Here is a 17500-nt window from a genome sequence, read left to right as displayed (position 1 = left end):
CGCGCGGCACCGGCTTCCCATTGGGCAGACACTTCACCGCCTCTGAGGAGCACACACATACAGTAGTCACGTCACCATGACGACGGACAGGCCCCGTATCCGCCGTGGGCAAACGGTCAAAAAACGTGTATCTAAATTATATTTTTTTTATTATAAAAAAAAAAAAGTATTTTTTTCTCCCCTTTTTCTCCCCAATTTAGTCGTTATGCCAATGTATTCCTCCCCACACACATTTCTGTGTTGTCACTGCTGTTGTATCCTACTGACTCACCTGCCAGTGAGGAGCCCCCACCGGGAGGACGTAGAGCCTTCGTCCTACACCTCCCGCATTACACTCCCCGCTGACGGGTGCCCCACCCCCAGCCCGTTGGAGTACGTGCAATGACCAATATCACCCTCCCCGCCCGGCTTCCCTCCCCCGTACATGGGGCAATTGTTTTCGCATAGACGCCCGACAAAGCCTGATGCACTACGGTGGATTCGAACCCACAACCTCCGTGGCTGTGGGGCAGGGACATTACCACTGCACCACCCGAGTGCGAGTATCTCCATTCAATACTTTGTATAAGTATCTCACGCAAAAGTAGCAAAAATAGCCGATCTACAAGCTCACAACGCTGCTTTTGAAACCATTTTGAAAGCAGAAGTGAAAGTGGTTAAAGTGTGTCTGTGGGTTTTATAAATATTGGACCAATGAAAAGTATTAACAAGAGCGTTGTGACTAAACACGTGGTTCTTTTTTCCATTTCCTGAATTGTAATGGTTCGGATATACAAGGTTTCCGCCCGACAGCAACGTATATCGTCTCTGTCGGGTGAAAACCTCATAACGTCCAAAACTGTTGCAAAAGTAGCAGATCTACAAGCTCAAAACGTGTCGCTTGCAGATCTGCTACTTTTGATGCTTTCGTGTGACGCTGTAGTATGATCAAGTAGGGAGTTAATTTACAGAAAAACACAAACATTTAGAATATGGAGATAAGAGGTTTCTGGCCGACAGTAACAATATATACACAGTGTAGATACGTAGACAAACGCACATACGCACACACACACACACACACACACACACACACACACACACACACACACACACACACACACACACACACACACACACACACACACACACACCGCTTACCAACGCAGTCCTTCTTGTTCCAGTGGAGCTTCTGTCCGGGCGGACACACACACTCGTAGCCGCCCTGGGTGTTGATGCAGCCACACTCACAGCTCCCATTGTTGATGCTGCACTCATCGATGTCTGACACACAACCAGACACAACGCACCATTAACCTGTGTGTGTGTGTGTGTGTGTGTGTGTGTGTGTGTGTGTGTGTGTGTGTGTGTGTGTGTTTGTGGATGGGATGGGTGTAAACTTAGGTTAGGTTATGACAGCTGTCGAATCTGCAACAGCTCTGCCATACACACATGCACATGCACACACACACACACACACACACACACACACACACACACACACACACACACACACACACACACACACACACACACACACACACACACACACACACACACAAACACATATGCACACACACGCACGCACGCACCCACACAAACACAAACACGCACGTGCACGCACGCACGCACACACGCACGCACAAACACCTGTGTCCCCTCTCACAAGCACACTTACAGCATTTCACTCACATCATGAGGGTGTGTGCACGTGAGGGGGACATGTGTGAGACGCTCACCTCCACAGTGTGTCAGGCCGTACAGAGTGTATCCCTTGTGGCAGATGCACTCGAAGCTGCCAGCGTAGTTGATGCAGGTGTGGTCACAGGTCTTCTCAAACGAGCACTCGTCGATGTCTGAGACGCAGGAATGAGAGAGGTATGGTTAACCCCTTGGAACCCATACTCGGTGTCTCCGGTCTTTTCTGTTTTCACTCGTACATTAAATATCTTCGCTACAAATAATAGCCTATCGACAAGCCTGTTTGTTGGTCTGCTAAATTCTGTGAGAGCTTTCCCAGGATACGGACGCTGATGTTTAAATGGTTAAGCGCTGACGGTAAAGACAAAGAGACACACACATTTCCTGAAAATGGACGCCATCACTGGAGAGACTTACTGGACTGCGCTATTATTGTGTTCGTAGGAGGCGAGACGTAAGGGAGCGCTTGTTTTCGGACAGCCCCGACGGAGGTGCGGAGCCTGAAGTGGACTTGAGCCAGGAGAGGCAACGCCGAGTGAGCTCAGGCGAGCGAGTCGCCGTGCCGAACGTTGCGAAGTCCCCTTCAGCCGGAATCATCCCCTCCTCCCCGTTATCTCGGTACCTCCGAGACGTCTACACCGCCTTGCGCACGATCCAAGTGAACACAGACGAGAGCTCCCTACCCCCGTTTCAGCCAATCAGAAATGGTAAATGGTGCATTTACAGCTTTTATCCAAAGCACTTTACATAGATTGTGCATTACATTCACCCATTCACACACACATTCATACACCGAAGGCACCATGCAAGGCACCAACCTGCTCATCGGGAGCAATTAGGGGTTCAGCCTCTTGCTCAAGGACACTTCAACACTAACTCTGAGGGAGCCCGGGATCGAACTGGGAACCTCACGGTTTCCATCCGGCCGCTGTACCGGCCACTCTACCGTCTCGCTTCCCACAAAAACAATATTCACTTACTCGACAGCCATAAGCTTGACTTACACTTGGTTGCACGCCTCTGTCATGTGGTGAAAATAGCTGATCTACAAATTTCCCTTCTTTTTTTTTTACATTTTTTTACTTTCCTTTTCCTTTTTCTATTTTAACAAAGGAATATAACAGTAAAGATATTGCATGAAAGACAACAGAGAAAGCCAAACAACTGTCAATATCCTCACAACCACATCGTACAAAATAAATGGTTGCATGAATAAACAAGAAAACATGAAATACCATGAATAAATTAAAATGAAATCTGCACAAACAAAACTCAAGTGTAACCGCATCTCCCTTCAAAACTTTGTGACGACACCATGTTATGGAGAAGAATATTTTTGGTTGGCCCATCATAATAAATGAGAATGCACAACTTGACCTTTGACCTTTGTGGGAGGGGACATTGCGAGGTTTACATAACGGAATGGTTCACACCACTGGTTCTCAACATGTGGGCCCGGGGCCCACTGGTGAGATATTGCAAAAGGCCCCCAAATAATTGGCAAAACAGATTTTGATAATAATATAACATTAATATTTATTAAGAAACATGTAAAAATATTTCATGTTATTTCTTCTTTAAACCTTAAAAGGTGACTTTTATGGCTATTCAAAAATAGCAGATCTACAAGCTCATAGCGCGGAACCGAATGCGATGCATTGAGCTTGTAGATCTACTATAGTAGTAGGGTGAACTACTCGTCACAAACGAGTAGTTCACCTTATTTTCTATCATTTATACACCCCATGAAGCCTTGAATTCATGGATATTTCTTTAGTTTTTGTTTTTTTTATTGGCTCATTCCTGAGCCAATAATTTGATGACCAGGTCATCGGATAGACTATTTGAGTATCCTACCTTTGAGACTCTTTGAGTCTCCTACCTTCTTTGAGTCTCCTACCTTTGAGACTCTTTAAGTCTCCTACCTTTGAGACTATTTGAGTCTCCTACCTTTGAGACTATTTGAGTCTCCTACCTTTGAGACTATTTGAGTCTCCTACCTTTGAGACTATTTGAGTCTCCTACCTTTGAGACTATTTGAGTCTCCTACCTTTGAGACTATTTGAGTCTCCTACCTTTGAGACTATTTGAGTCTCCTACCTTTGAGACTCTTTGAGTCTCCTACCTTTGAGACTATTTGAGTCTCCTACCTTTGAGACTATTTGAGTCTCCTACCTTTGAGACTCTTTGAGTCTCCTACCGAAGACTCCGAAGACTCTGGTCATCAAATTATTGGCTTAGGAATGATTGGCTTCATGGTGTGTGCAATTGATAGAAAATAAGATATTTGTTTTGGGTGAACTACTCCTTTAAAATGGTCAATTTCTTTTTCTTTTTTTTTTGTTTTCAACTATAATGACATGTCAATAAGGACGGCATGTTGAAAGTGGTTAAAGTGGTCTCTCCCATAGACATACACAGGCAGGCTCAATGAGGCTGTGTGATTCACCAGAATAGGGCCAAAGATAAACAAACACGTGGGTCTTCAGTACTAAATTAGGACAAGAGCTCTTTCTCAATGAACTCATCCGGAAACACTTGACTCCACTGGCTCGAAGTTGTTTAGACTCACGCCGTTACATCATTGCCACGCACGTAGAATTAATGTGTATGTGTGTGCGTGCACATATATACTGTATATGTGCATGTATGTGCGTGTGTGTGTGTGTGTGTGTGTGTGTGCGTGCGTGCGTGCGTGAGTTAATGTGTGTGACCTGCAGAGTATGTGTTTATGCGCAAGTGCACCGCGTTATGTGTTTATCTATATTCATCTGGAACCAAAATATTATTAGACTATCAGGAATTCAGGCCAGCATTTCCAGGCTCACCTGGTTTATTTCAGTATGAGGCTGCCCTTTTCCATGGAGCCTTAGCAGAGGAGGCTAAAAATATAACGTGTTATAATGGAGTTTGTCATGCTGAGGAAGTTGTTAAGGCCTGGATGTTGGCTGGGTAAATACTCCAGGCAGCTGTCCATGGGAGAGAGGACTTCAGGCTTGTGTATGGCCCATTAAACCATTCAATCCGGGAACGCATCTGTGTCATTTCAGCATTTTTTTGCAATAACCATTATTTTATACTTTGGGCTATTCAAAAAATAGCTTTTGTATGCCTTTATTGATAAGATAGTAGGCTGACAGGAAATGGGGAGAGAGATGGGGAGTGACATGCAGCAAAGGCCGTCGGGATCGGGACTCGAACCTGCAACACGCTGTCAGGCTACTTAGGAGCCTAGGTTCCGCTACGCCAGCGGTCCGGGCCAGATTTTTTTTTTTTTAAGCGAACAATTGTAACTCAAATCTTTGCTTCTAGGGGAGGTCCCTGGAACTCAATATTTTGAGGTGGGGGGTCCCGCGGCTAAATACATATCATTTTTGGGGGTCCTTGACATGAAAAAGCTTAAGAACCTATAGAAACATAGGTTTTTCAGATCAGGTCTCAGGTCTTTCATTTAGAAGACATTTGTGCGTTCCCGGATTGAATGGGTTAAAAGCCAACAAAACCCAGCTTACATCAGTCAGAGGTTCTCAACCCGTGGGCCCGGGCCCACTGGTGGGCCGCGATGGTATTGCAAGAGGGCTCCCAAATAACTGGCAAAACAAATAATTTAATGATAATAGGACATTGTATTTTTAAAAAAATGTCTTTAAATGATTCTGACCACTTAACCCGGTATGGCCGATAGGCTGCTGGATTAAGTGGTCAGATGGGTGTGTCGCAAATACTTTCAATTGAGATTTTCAAGTGGGCCGTGGTCCAGAACTGGCTTACATAAACAGTGATGAGAACACAGAAACGAGCCCTACAGCTGTACGGGCGGCTAAAAAGTTAATAAAGCCATGAACAAAAGGTGTTTGCTTTTTTCACTTGGATGACAAGCGTGTGGTTTTCTGCACGCTGAGACACACCTTCTGTCTGTTAGGCGTGAAGAGGTGTTTTGACATTGACGGCAGACCTTTATTATTTTATTTCATATCTTCTTTCATTAATTTTCTTTCTGTCATTCTTATGTTTATTTCTTTAATTCCTTTTTTTCTCCCCTTCCTCCCTCTCTGTCCTTATGTCTCTCTCTCTCTCTCTCTCTCTCTTTCCCTCAGCCCAGCCCAGCAGATGTTCCAACACTGGCATGCAACGCATTACCAGGAGCTATTTGTCTCTGGAGAGAGAGCCAGAGAGAGAGAGAATAGAAAGATTATATTAAAAGCTAAAAATAAAGACGCGACTGAGGACGCCGCCAGTGAATGAGGGAGACTTGGCACGCCGGCTGGCGCGAGAGGCTGTGGCCGAGGGGGTGACACGAGAAGGCGGTGGCGTTAAACCGAGATGCGGTTCGAACACACTCAACACTGTCATAATTAAGGATGCGAGCGGCACCACAACAAGAAACACTGTTTACAAAACTCTGTGGAGCAACAATCGCTCAATCTTTACACGCACATTCATTAATTATTGCACACATGTGCAAGGAACTCATTCACACACATATGTACATGCAAATGCACGCATGCGCACACACACAAAAACACACAAAAACACACACACACACACACACACGCACGCACGCACGCATGCACGCACGCACACACACACACACACACGCACACGCACACGCACACGCACACATGCACACGCACACGCACACGCACGCGCACGCACACAAGAAACGTTGATGTTTTTGGTACAGGGACAGGAGCGCTCGGGGGCTTTGTTGTTAATAAAAATCATTTTGTGTTTGTGTGCACTCTCCTCGCTTGCTGCGACTTGTAACCAGGAATCCTGCCTCGGTTCGTCCAAACATAACCACAGATTGTATCGGAGCAAAGCCGCCGGCATCTTAATGGAGATGTACGCTACACACCCCGCGGAGGAAGTCAGATCCATTGTAACAACAAGCACGACGGCACATACCGATCCCACCGAGCGCGCTGCGGCTGGGCTATATGGGCCGTCTTCACCCCGATCGTCTGCCCTCGTTGTGGGTTGTGTGTGAGTCAGCATACACAGTCATTTCATTTAACTCTGAGAGTGTACAAACGGATCCAAATGGACCCGCGAGGGTCCATTTGGGTACGTTTGTACACTCTCAGAGAGTTTGCCCATTCTCAGAGAGTATTGACATTCTCAGAGTTACAAGATAAATAAGAGAGAGAAAATAAAGGCAGACATTTATTAATACCACGGGGGAAATTCGGTTTCAGCTTCACCCAGCTCATGGCTGCTCAGATGGTCCTGATGAGCACTCAGGGAGCTGTTAGGGGTTGTGTGTCTTGCTCAGGGACACTTCGACACGTTTACTGGGCAGGATGGGGGCCGAACTGGCGACCTAGTGATTACCCACTAAGCTACACCCACCCCAACTAAATCAAGTGACGTGCAGTAAAAATAAAAAAACGTATTTTTTTACCCGATTTTCCTGATACAGTATGGGAAACAGGAAAAGGTTTCCCGACCTCATAATCCGGCGGCCATTTTTTCCCTCGTTACGACGTAAATGAGCAAAATGCCCGCTGTGTCAATACGGCTAGTCTCACGTAGCCAGCCAATTATGTGAGACTTCCGCCTAGCGATGCATCTGGTGAACTCAATGTAGCGACTGAAGCTGGGTTGAAACAACTCAGAGCTTTAAAAAAAATAACTGCACTGCAGAACCAATACAAAGACTTTATAGGGACGGTTCTTCATGCTGGGACGCTATTAGGATTGGTTTCCAAAGCAGAGGCGGAGGTTTGTTTACAGAGGTTTTCTCTGCTGTTCTAGCCCCCACGTAGAATTTTGGATTTCCCCAGTATCTGAAGGCGCAGATCTATGCCAGATTAGAATACAGTACAACAGTGGAAGAAGTACTGAAATGTTTTACTTAAGTAAAAGTATCAATACCCTATTGTACAAGTACAAGTACAAGTACAAGTACAAGTACAAGTACAAGTACAAGTACAAGTTTGGTATTCAACTGGTACTTGAGTAAAAGTCCTTTAAAAATACAAGCTTTGTAGATCGGCTATTTTCAATTTGCCAAAGTACTGTATACGGCTGAAGGGGTTTTGTAATAATAATCAAAATCTACAAAGTAACTAGTAACTAAAGTCTTCAAAGGAATGTAGTGGACACTATATGCCTCTGAGATGTAGTGGACTATAAGTAAAAGTAAGAAGAAAAGTAAAAAATATGTCAAAATTACAGTACTTGAGTAGCCTGATTATCAGACTGAAGCTGCGTGGAGCTTCAGTCTGACATTGGCTCCAGTGTAGGCGATTACAAGGGTGGAGGGGATTACAATTTCCCTAAACCAATCCTAAGGGATCCCCACCCGCCCACCTCCGACTCTCATTGGACAATACATTTTGTACCGAATAAATCCTAGGTTCACATTTACAACACCAGACCAAGAGGCAGTCCACTCAGAGAGTGGGCAGGGTCTATGGTCTGGACCCAGGCTAGTACTTGAGTACATGTACTTGGTTACTTTCCACCACTGCTGTCTGACATGTATGCGACTGACAGCGGTCTGTCACTGACCTTGGCAGGTGCGTTCGTCGGTAAGCAGCTTGTGGCCCTTCTGGCAGCTGCACTCGAAGGAGCCCACGGTGTTTCTACAGAAGTGGTCGCAGCCGCCGTTGTTCTCCTGGCACTCGTCGATGTCTGCAACAGAAGAAGGAGAAGGAGAACAGGAGCACTGTTTATAAAAGTGCCGGGGTCACACATGTCCTGCATAAATCCGTGAACGCAATCTGTGTCATGTTAGATTTTTAGCTATAACCATTATTTCATACCTTTTGGCTATTCAAAAATAGCAGATCTACAAGCTCATAGCGCGGCACCGAGTGCCGCGCTATGAGCTTGTAGATCTGCTATTTTTTGCAAAATCTACATTTTTTTTTTGCAAATTTTGGAATATATATATTTTTTCAAGCGAACATCTTTAACTCAAATCTTTGCTTCTGGGGGTCCCTGGAACAAAATATTTTCAGATGGGGGTCCGTGGCAAAATACAAAAATGTACATGAAAAAGTTTGAGCACCACTTATACAGTATATAGCAACCTTTTTCTTTTAAAAAAAACTGTTAGGATTTAGAAGACATTTGTAGAATCCCCAGAAGCAAAAATTTGAGTTACAAATGTTACAACATGTATTCAAAGATTTGCACAAAACTCGGTGCTGCGCTATGAGCTTGTATATCTGCTATTTTTGAATAGCCAAAGAAATCTAAAATGACACAGATGCGTTCCCGGTCTTAATGCGTTCATTTAGCACCTTTCTCCAAAGCGCTTATCGATGTGCATTACAGTCACCATTTCAGACACACATTCTAACACATTCACATGCCGACGGTGATAGCAACCATGCAAGGCACCAACCTGCTCATCGGGAGCAGTTAGGGCTTCGCTCAGTGCCTTGCTCAAGGACATTTCGACCTGCATCCATGCAGGAGCCATGGAAGGGAAGCGGGAACCTTCTGATTTCAAGAAGGTAGCTCTGTCTCCTGAGCCACTGAGCCGCGCCCACATAAATGTACGTTTATTATCAATGGGGATTCCCTGTGATTTATTGTGTTTGGCAAGTACAGCAAAACGCTTTTACTACCTTACTACCTAAACTGATGTAAGAAAGATGCATACGTTTTTTTTGTCTCTTTCTCTGTCTCACATACACACACAAATACACGCACTCAGGGACGTGCACAGATAGACTCTAGGTGGTGCTAGAGCACCTGCCCTTTGCCCTCTTGACCAGAAGTGCCCTTTTGAAAAAAAGAAAAAAAAAAGTTTTTTCTCCAGTTTACAGCAGGGGTCTTCAACAGGGGGCTCAGAGTTACTACAGGGGGTCCGCCAAATCTTTATGTGATATGATTTTTCTTTTTACCATAACCACTCGAAACCTAGCATCCCTTTTCTGAGGAGAACTTTAGCCAAAAATAGCCGATCTACAAGCCCACAACGCCTCGCAGCGCGAGGCGTTGTGGGCTTGTAGATCGGCTATTTTTGGCAAAGAGGTATAGGTGTAGAGGGAAAAAAGAGCAGACCAAGTAAACAAAAAAAAGTATAATTTACTTGAGCACCTGCCCCTCAAAATGTCTGTGCACGCCACAGCACGCACTCGCGCATCCACGCACTCACGTATCCATGCAGACACACAGACAAGCACACATACGCACGCACGCACACGCACGCACACACACACAAACGCGCACACGCACACGCACACACACACACACACACACACACACACACACACACACACACACACACACACACACACACACACACAAACATTAACATCATCATTCACAGGCACACAACTTGAGTCCAGTCCTGTTGCGATGGATACGTCTAAGTTTAGCAGGCGACAGGGGCCCAATAAAGAAAACAAACAAACAAACAACTTCACAGATGCAGTGGAAATCTGGTCTTCGCCTTTTGGTGAGAAAGCCATTGCTGACGTGAGGGTTTTGGAGATAGGAAGGGGGAGGGTGGGGGTTTATTGAGGTGAGGTTGCATGATGTGGGAGTGTTTTGTTTTTTTTGTTTTCTTTTTTTTCTTAACCCATAAAGACCGGGAACGTCATTTTAAGATGTCTTTTGGCCATTTGGTGCCGCGCTATGAGCTTGTATATCTGCTATTTTTGAAGTCTTATATATATATATATATATATGTATAATTTTTTAAAGCAAACATTTTTAACTCAAATCATCGCTTCTGTGGGATTCTATAAATGTCTATCACACCAAATTCTAAATCCTAACAGTTTTTTTTTCTTTAAACATATCTTGCTATATATCAGTATCTCAAACCTTTTCATGTCAAGGACCCCCAAAATGATATGTATTTGGCCGCGGACCCCCATCTGAAAATATTTCGTTCCAGGGACCCCCAGAAGCAAAGATTTAAGTCAAAAATGTATACACATATTCAAAGACTTGGCACACATTTTCACAAAAATAGCAGATATACAAGCTCGTAGCGCGGCACTCGGTGCCGCGCTACGAGCTTGTAGATCTTCTATTTTTGAACGGGCAAAGAAATCTTAAAACGACACAGGTGCGTTCCGCGGTCTTAATGGGCTAATAATGCTCCTTATTCGTGTGCTTGAGGAAGCAGGAGTTGGCAGCGCTGAAAGACAGTTGTCAAGTTTCCACCAGGCCTCACCACAATGCCAGGCTGCCAGTTGTTTAGTGGAGAGTCTCTCACGCACACAGTGCTTGAGTTGCTGGCACCACGGAGGTGGCAGTTTAGCACAAAACAAACACACCCATAGATGTACTTTTACTCTTATGCGCTACACTGGTTCAACCATCCAATCATACGCATAAATCGACTGTTGACTGCAATACTCAATAGAGTGTGTGTGCGTGTGTGTGCGTGTGTGTGCGCGTGTGTGTGTGTGTGTGTGTGTGTGTGTGTGTGTGTGTGTGCGTGCGTGCGTGCGTGCGTGCGTGCGTGCGTGCGTGTGTGTGTGTGTGAGGGCATTGTATGTCTGTCTGTCTGTCTGTGATGTGAACACTGCGTAAGGGAGATAGACAAGGCCCTGGTGAGCAGACAGCACAGATCAGTCTCTGCTTGGGGCTTGTTCGCCCGTCTAATCCCATGACAAGCTAGTTGCCTGGAACTAATGAGGCCTACAATGGCTTTAACCCATTAAGACCTGGAACTGTATCATTTTTAGATTTGAACTAAGAAAGCATTATTTTACACTTTGGGCTATTTTTGTAAATTCGTGAAAATGTGTGCAAATCTTTGAATATATATATTTTTAAAGCGAACATTTTTAACTCAAATCGTTGCTTCTGGGGGGTCCCTGGAACAACATATTTTGATGGGGGTCCGCGGCCAAATACATATAATTTTGGGGGTCCTTGACATGAAAAAGTTTGAGCACCACTGATATAGAAACACACGTTTTTCAGAATACTGTTGAGATTTAGGAGACATGTAGAATCGGCTTCAGGTCTCAATGGGTTAACTTTAGCGAGAGAGAGAGAGAGAGAGAGAGAGAGAGAGAGAGAGAGAGAGAGAGAGAGAGAGAAATATGGGCAGACCCAGAAGCAGAGCTGAAAACACACTCCATCACTGGGATTGTGAGCGTCCCATATGATTTATTTCAGCTTTTCCCCTATACGTGTAGCCAGTGGTGGAAAAAGTACTCAAATGTTTTTGCTTAAGTAAAAGTAGGGTGCAATGTAGAAGTACTCTGTTACAAGTAAAAGTCCGGAATTCAAAATGTACTTGAATTTACTTAAAAGTACTAAAATGTTTGAAAATAGCAGATCTATAAGCTCACAACGCGTCGCGGTGCAACGCGTTATGAGCTTGTAGATCGGCTATTTTCAAATAGCCTAGGTATAAAATAGGGCTAACGTGGTTAATATATAATATTTGCCTCTGAGATGTAATGGGGTAGAAGTAAAAGTATACAGACAATTGGAAATACTCCAGTAAAGTAAAAGTACCTCAAAATTGTACAGTACTTGAGTAAATGTACGTAGTTACTTTACACCACTGCGTGTAGCGTACATTAACCCATTTCATTCTGAAGCCAGCAGGGCCAATCTGGGCTATGGAAGACAATCTCCAAGAACCCCCTCCTCCGGCATGGAACACGGGACAGCTGAGCTCCAGCTCCAGTTGGAGCATTCAGATGGGAGATTCTGGAATAATGTAAGCCAGTACAATCCACCCTGTAGGCCCTGCAGTCATGTGGTGCCAAACCACAAGCCTGCTGGCAGAACTGGTTTCATCCCTTCACACCTCCTACACCCGCTCTCCTCTATCTCCTCACCATGTCTGCCACGGAGCACTCAGATGAACTCCAAGAGGATTCAACTTGGTGCTACAGACACTTTAGAGTAGACAACTTACTCACCTGTACAAGGAGAGACTACAGCAATGGCAGGAGGGAGAGGAGAAGAGAAGAGAAGAGAAGAGAAGAGAAGAGAAGAGAAGAGAAGAGAAGAGAAGAGAAGAGAAGAGAAGAGAAGAGAAGAGAAGAGAAGAGAAGAGAAGAGAAGAGAAGAGAAGAGAAGAGAAGAGGAGAGAAGAGAAGAGAAGAGAAGAGAAGAGAAGAGAAGGGCATGAGGGAAAGGGGGAGATAAGTGAGATACAAGGAGGTGCAAGGAGGAGGTGTACAGAAGTGGAGTGGAGAACTTTTCAGGAGGAGAAAAAGAGCAAAAGGAAGAGGAGAAGGTAAGAGGAGAAAGGCAGAAGGGGAGAGAGGAGGAAAGGGAGGAGGGAAGAGCACAATAGTACGGCAGATTACACTGGCTAAGCCCTTTTTGATTGGTGCACTAAGTGATGAAAACTGCTGGGGATTAACACCTAAGACTTTGAGCCCTGGGAGTGAGTCAAGGAAGACACGGGGAGAGGAGAGGAGAGGAGAGGAGAGGAGAGGAGGACAAGGTAGAACAGCGAATGGAGACAAAAGAGAGTGGGAGAGGAGGATGAATGATGTGGAGAAAAAGCATCACATGCATGAGTGAGAGAATATCAACACCACATACGGAGCAGAGAGGCAGGGAAGGGTGCATCGGGTTGAAAGATCGGACACACACACCAACCCGTTCTCACTCCCAAGGCGTCACATTTTGCCGTTCTGTCAGTAGCCCTGAAACGTTTTTACATGACGAAACGCCCTGAAAGTCAACTTTTGACGTGACGGGAAGTTATGAGTGACGGGACGCCCTCAAAGTCACGTTTTGACGTGACGGGACGCCCTCAAAGTCAAGTTTTGACGTGACGGTCACATGTTGACAAAACTATGCCTAAACCTAACCTTAATCCTAACCGTAACCTCACAAAAACTACGTGGAAAGAAAATAAAAGTGTTACCCGCGGTGGGATTCCATCACGGGAGGTTGCGGTCACTAAACGATGTTACCAGGTAAGCCACCGAGGCAGCTGATCAAACTCTCAATTCGAGTAGTATTTGAAGCTCCAATGCGTGCCTTTTAGTTTTTGTAGTCCTATAGCAACGCATTAGGGAGTTAAAATGACAGAGCGGCTATCTGCCGCCTATCTGGGATAATATGTTGCAACCACACACACACACACACACAAACACACATGCACACTCACGCACACGCACACACATAGCAGTGACCTCGCTGTGCGCTGTGCAAAAGGCATATTAATTAACGACTTAAACCAAATATACATAGTTGACCAGAGTCCCCCAGACTGCCAGAGGTCTATAATTGGCCCCTCCTTTTTTTCCCCTCCACCAATATATAGACCCATTATCCTTGCCGAAAATAGGCAATCTACACGCTCACAACGCATCGCAAAGAGATGCTTTGTGAGCTTGTAGATCTGCAGTTTTTGCCAAATGTTTGTCTTTTATGACATGCCCATGTCAAACGTGTTCAAAGCCTATATAGGGTGATGCGAGTCCATATAAAAACCTTCTCAGACAGAAACCGCCTCAGTCCGAGCCGAATAATGGGGTTAATTTCCCATCAGGTCAGAACTGTCTTAAATTTCTTTGATTGCTATCTCTGAGATAGCAGGGGGGGTAAACATTACAGACATACGCACGCAAAAAAATTTGCGCACACACAAACACCGAGCTATCCCTGTTTGTCCCCTGACAAAACCCCTCAAAACGTCTGCATTTTGGGAAAACAACATACCACCCTGAGCCTGCCCAGCCCCAAGTGTTTCCCAACACAGACAGAGAGACAGAGAGACAGAGATCCGTAATTATCCCATTCAAACCGGGAAAGCATCCGTGTCATTTTAGATTTTAGCGTTGGCTTACGAAAACAAATAGCAGATGCACAAGTGCCGCGCTGCGAGCTTGTACATCTGCTATTTTTGAAAGTTTTTTTGAAAAATCTTTGAAGTGTGAGAACTACTGATTTAAAAGGTGTTCGTAGAATCGGCCTCAGGTCTTAATGGGTTATTCTGGGCTGCCGCAAACACTGGCACAGCCGTCACACATCTACCCACGCTTAATGGCCACTCTGGGGGCTGGCTGTGCCTAATAATGGGGTATATAATTACCTTTAATGGACCTTAAAAAAGCTTTGAGCTTAAATAAATACATTAAGCCCCCGCACATCTTGAAATGATAAACTGCGCGTGAGTTTGTAAATGAGAGGAAGGGAGAGAGAGAGAGAGAGAGAGAGAGAGAGAGAGAGAGAGAGAGAGAGAGAGAGAGAGAGAGAGAGAGAGAGATAGAGATAGAGATAGGGAGCAGGCAGACACTCCAAAAAACAAATGCGCCTTTGGTGTGAAAAGCATAAGAGGTGGGGTGTATTTGATAAAGGATGATAATTATCGGTGACGAATGACATGTTTGAGACATGACTGGCAGAACAGAAGAGGGGCATGAGAAATGGAACGATGGAGACGCTCTGTATCCACATGAACGAGGCATCTGCGTTGCCACAGGCCTGCTGCCCGTTAGCGCTCCTTAATGAAGGCACTGCTGGTAATTAAGGCTCTCATACACATGGACAGTAATGACGAGCTGACAAAGGAGGTGGAACTACGGTCTACAGAACATTTTAGCTTTATCCCTCTCTGTTTGTGCCCATTGCACACAGACTTTGGGCACACACGCACACACACACGCACATGCGCGCACATGCGCGCACGCACGCACGCACGCACGCACACATACACACACAGAGCGCTCTCCCAGGCTCAATCTCTGACATTTACGCTAGACAATCAATACCATGCTGGGCCTTCTGATGGATAGTTTCCATGCTGTGGAGAGAGCCCAGCCTCTCTCTGAATATCACACACCATTATTACTGTCTGTCTGGCTGACTGACTGATTGTCTTACTGTCTCAACTTGACATGACTGGTTGTACTAATGGGCAAACTTTCGGCAGAAATAGGCGAATATTCACCCCAAAATAGCTGATAATCAAGCTCACAACTCTGCTACTTTCGGCGAAGAGATTGAACATAGAGGGGGAAAAAGGAGGGGATCAAGTATAGTCCCCTGGGGGACCTCAATCCTTGAAGTATATAGGGTTTAAGTGGCTAACCACTCTCAGCCTGGCATGGCATTTTCAATAATACAAATAATAATTTGGGATAGGGTTATATAATCCAAAGATCCAAAGATTTTCAAAATGTTCCAAAAATGTGACATTTTCAAAAATGGTAATAGCAATAGCTGATCTACAAGCTCACAATGTGTCACAATGTGATGCGTTGTGAACTAGACCGGCTATTTTCGCTATTCGTTGTGAAAACGGCCGATAACTCTCCACTTTCTACTTTATAGTCACTCCTTTTCTGCTTTATAACTGCTTACTGGGCTGTTTGGCAGTCCACTGGCTATAACTGACTGAATATCTGTTTCTCTGTATATTTGCTGACTGTCTCCTCCATGGCTAATTGGTTGGTTGTCTGTGCACTGACTGGCTGTCTGACTGTGTCGACCTGCATGTCAGGCAGAAACCTTGTATCTCAATATTCCAATTTTTATGGGATTTCTTTTTGTAAATGAATGCCCCATAATATAGGGCCGTATGACACTCTTATACATTTTATTATAAAGTATATAGGGCCTATATACAGTACTTTGTCGTATAAGAGTGTCACGCAAAAGTAGCGAAAATAGCCGTTCTACTAGTCTCGCGTTACCAGACTGTTGCCTCGCACAATTTTCAAATGTTTCCGGCATACAGTCTGGGACTCGGAAGCTCTGATCATGACTAGAATATAAACCGGATGTGGAGCCTCCTCTCCATTTCCGTTAGCAGAAATGGAAATTAAAAAGTAAAGTGTAAAGATATTTTAAAAGATATTTTCATGAACGTAAGTGCCAGTTTCCTCTCTCGGATTTTGGGAGTTGTAGTTCCAGACTCTATATAGCATTCAGAGATTGTGGAATAGTTGTCTGGCTACGCGAGACTACCGTTCTACAAGCTCACGACTCATTGTGAGCCTGTATAGATCTGCTATTTTCAAATAACTAATAATATTTTATGAACTACATTGGATATTAACACATTGTGTGCCAAAAACGGTCCAGACCATTTTTGAAAAGCCATGCGTGGAGTGCCATAAACTGTTTAGCAATTTTTTTCTTTTTTTTCCACAAGGGGCACCCTAGCGCAACTTTGGAATCACCCACGGTGCCTCTAAAATGGATGGGACAGATGTGGATGGGTGCCAAAAAAACTGGCTTCCGTCCACTCCCCATTATGTCTCCTTGATAAAAACCTCCGGATCTCCTTAACTTTTTACAGTGGTGAAAACGAGCCATTTTCGGTGCGCGATCACTCCGCAATGGCGGCTCGCTTGAGAGATGTTATCGTTCCAGGCGTTAGACGGGACCATCAACCATCGCGTACACGCATCCATTGTTTACATCCGCTTCCTCGTCGTGGCCACTACAGCGCTGAACATATCAGCGTAAACGGTAAAGAATGCCAGCACTAGATGTACCCTGTTTTAATTAAACTCTGGCACTTAATGTGTTAACAACATTGGAACACAGTTTCTCTTTTCCATTTCCTGAAAAAGTAACTGTTTCGGACATACAAGGTTTCCACCCAAGAGCGTGGGGGAGTTCCTTCAGTGTGGAGGAGGGCACAGGGCCAAATGAGAGGGCTATAGCAGCCATGCTCCTGGTCCAAGGGAAACAACCGCTCCAGCTCACAGCCTGATTATCTGCGAAGCCCCCCAGGCTGTGTTAAGAAGAACCCAGTGTTTAGAAAGAGTAACCCAACACTCCAGCGAGATTTGATGCTGGATGCCGCAGGGGGTTCAGCTCCAGATTAACCCATTCAGTCCGGGGACGCGTCTGTGTCATTTTAAAATGTCTTTTGGCTATTCAAAAAAGTAGCAGATCTACAAGCTCG

The 17500-nt window shown here is 44.9% G+C and overlaps 1 protein-coding gene across 4 annotated transcripts in view; it reads right to left on the bottom strand.

Moving 5' to 3' along the window:
• Positions 1 to 17500, bottom strand: part of scube1 (signal peptide, CUB domain, EGF-like 1) — a 142010-nt gene that overhangs the window by 18409 nt on the left and 106101 nt on the right. For all 4 annotated transcript variants that reach the window (XM_084049378.1, XM_084049379.1, XM_084049380.1 and 1 more), the window contains 4 exons: positions 8197 to 8319; positions 1719 to 1835; positions 1141 to 1263; positions 1 to 42 (listed from right to left, as the gene is read on the bottom strand). The exon at positions 1 to 42 is cut by the window's left edge and continues 78 nt beyond it. In XM_084049378.1, coding sequence (XP_083905504.1) covers positions 1 to 42; positions 1141 to 1263; positions 1719 to 1835; positions 8197 to 8319 — 405 coding nt within the window. The remainder of the gene's footprint in view (positions 43 to 1140; positions 1264 to 1718; positions 1836 to 8196; positions 8320 to 17500) is intronic.

This window comes from Gymnoscopelus microlampas (assembly GCF_963454915.1).
Source record: "Gymnoscopelus microlampas genome assembly, chromosome: 23".
In the NCBI taxonomy this organism is placed as follows: domain Eukaryota; kingdom Metazoa; phylum Chordata; class Actinopteri; order Myctophiformes; family Myctophidae; genus Gymnoscopelus; species Gymnoscopelus microlampas.
The sequence above is the reverse complement of the archived record's forward strand: the minus strand, read 5'-3'. Positions and strand labels throughout refer to the sequence as shown.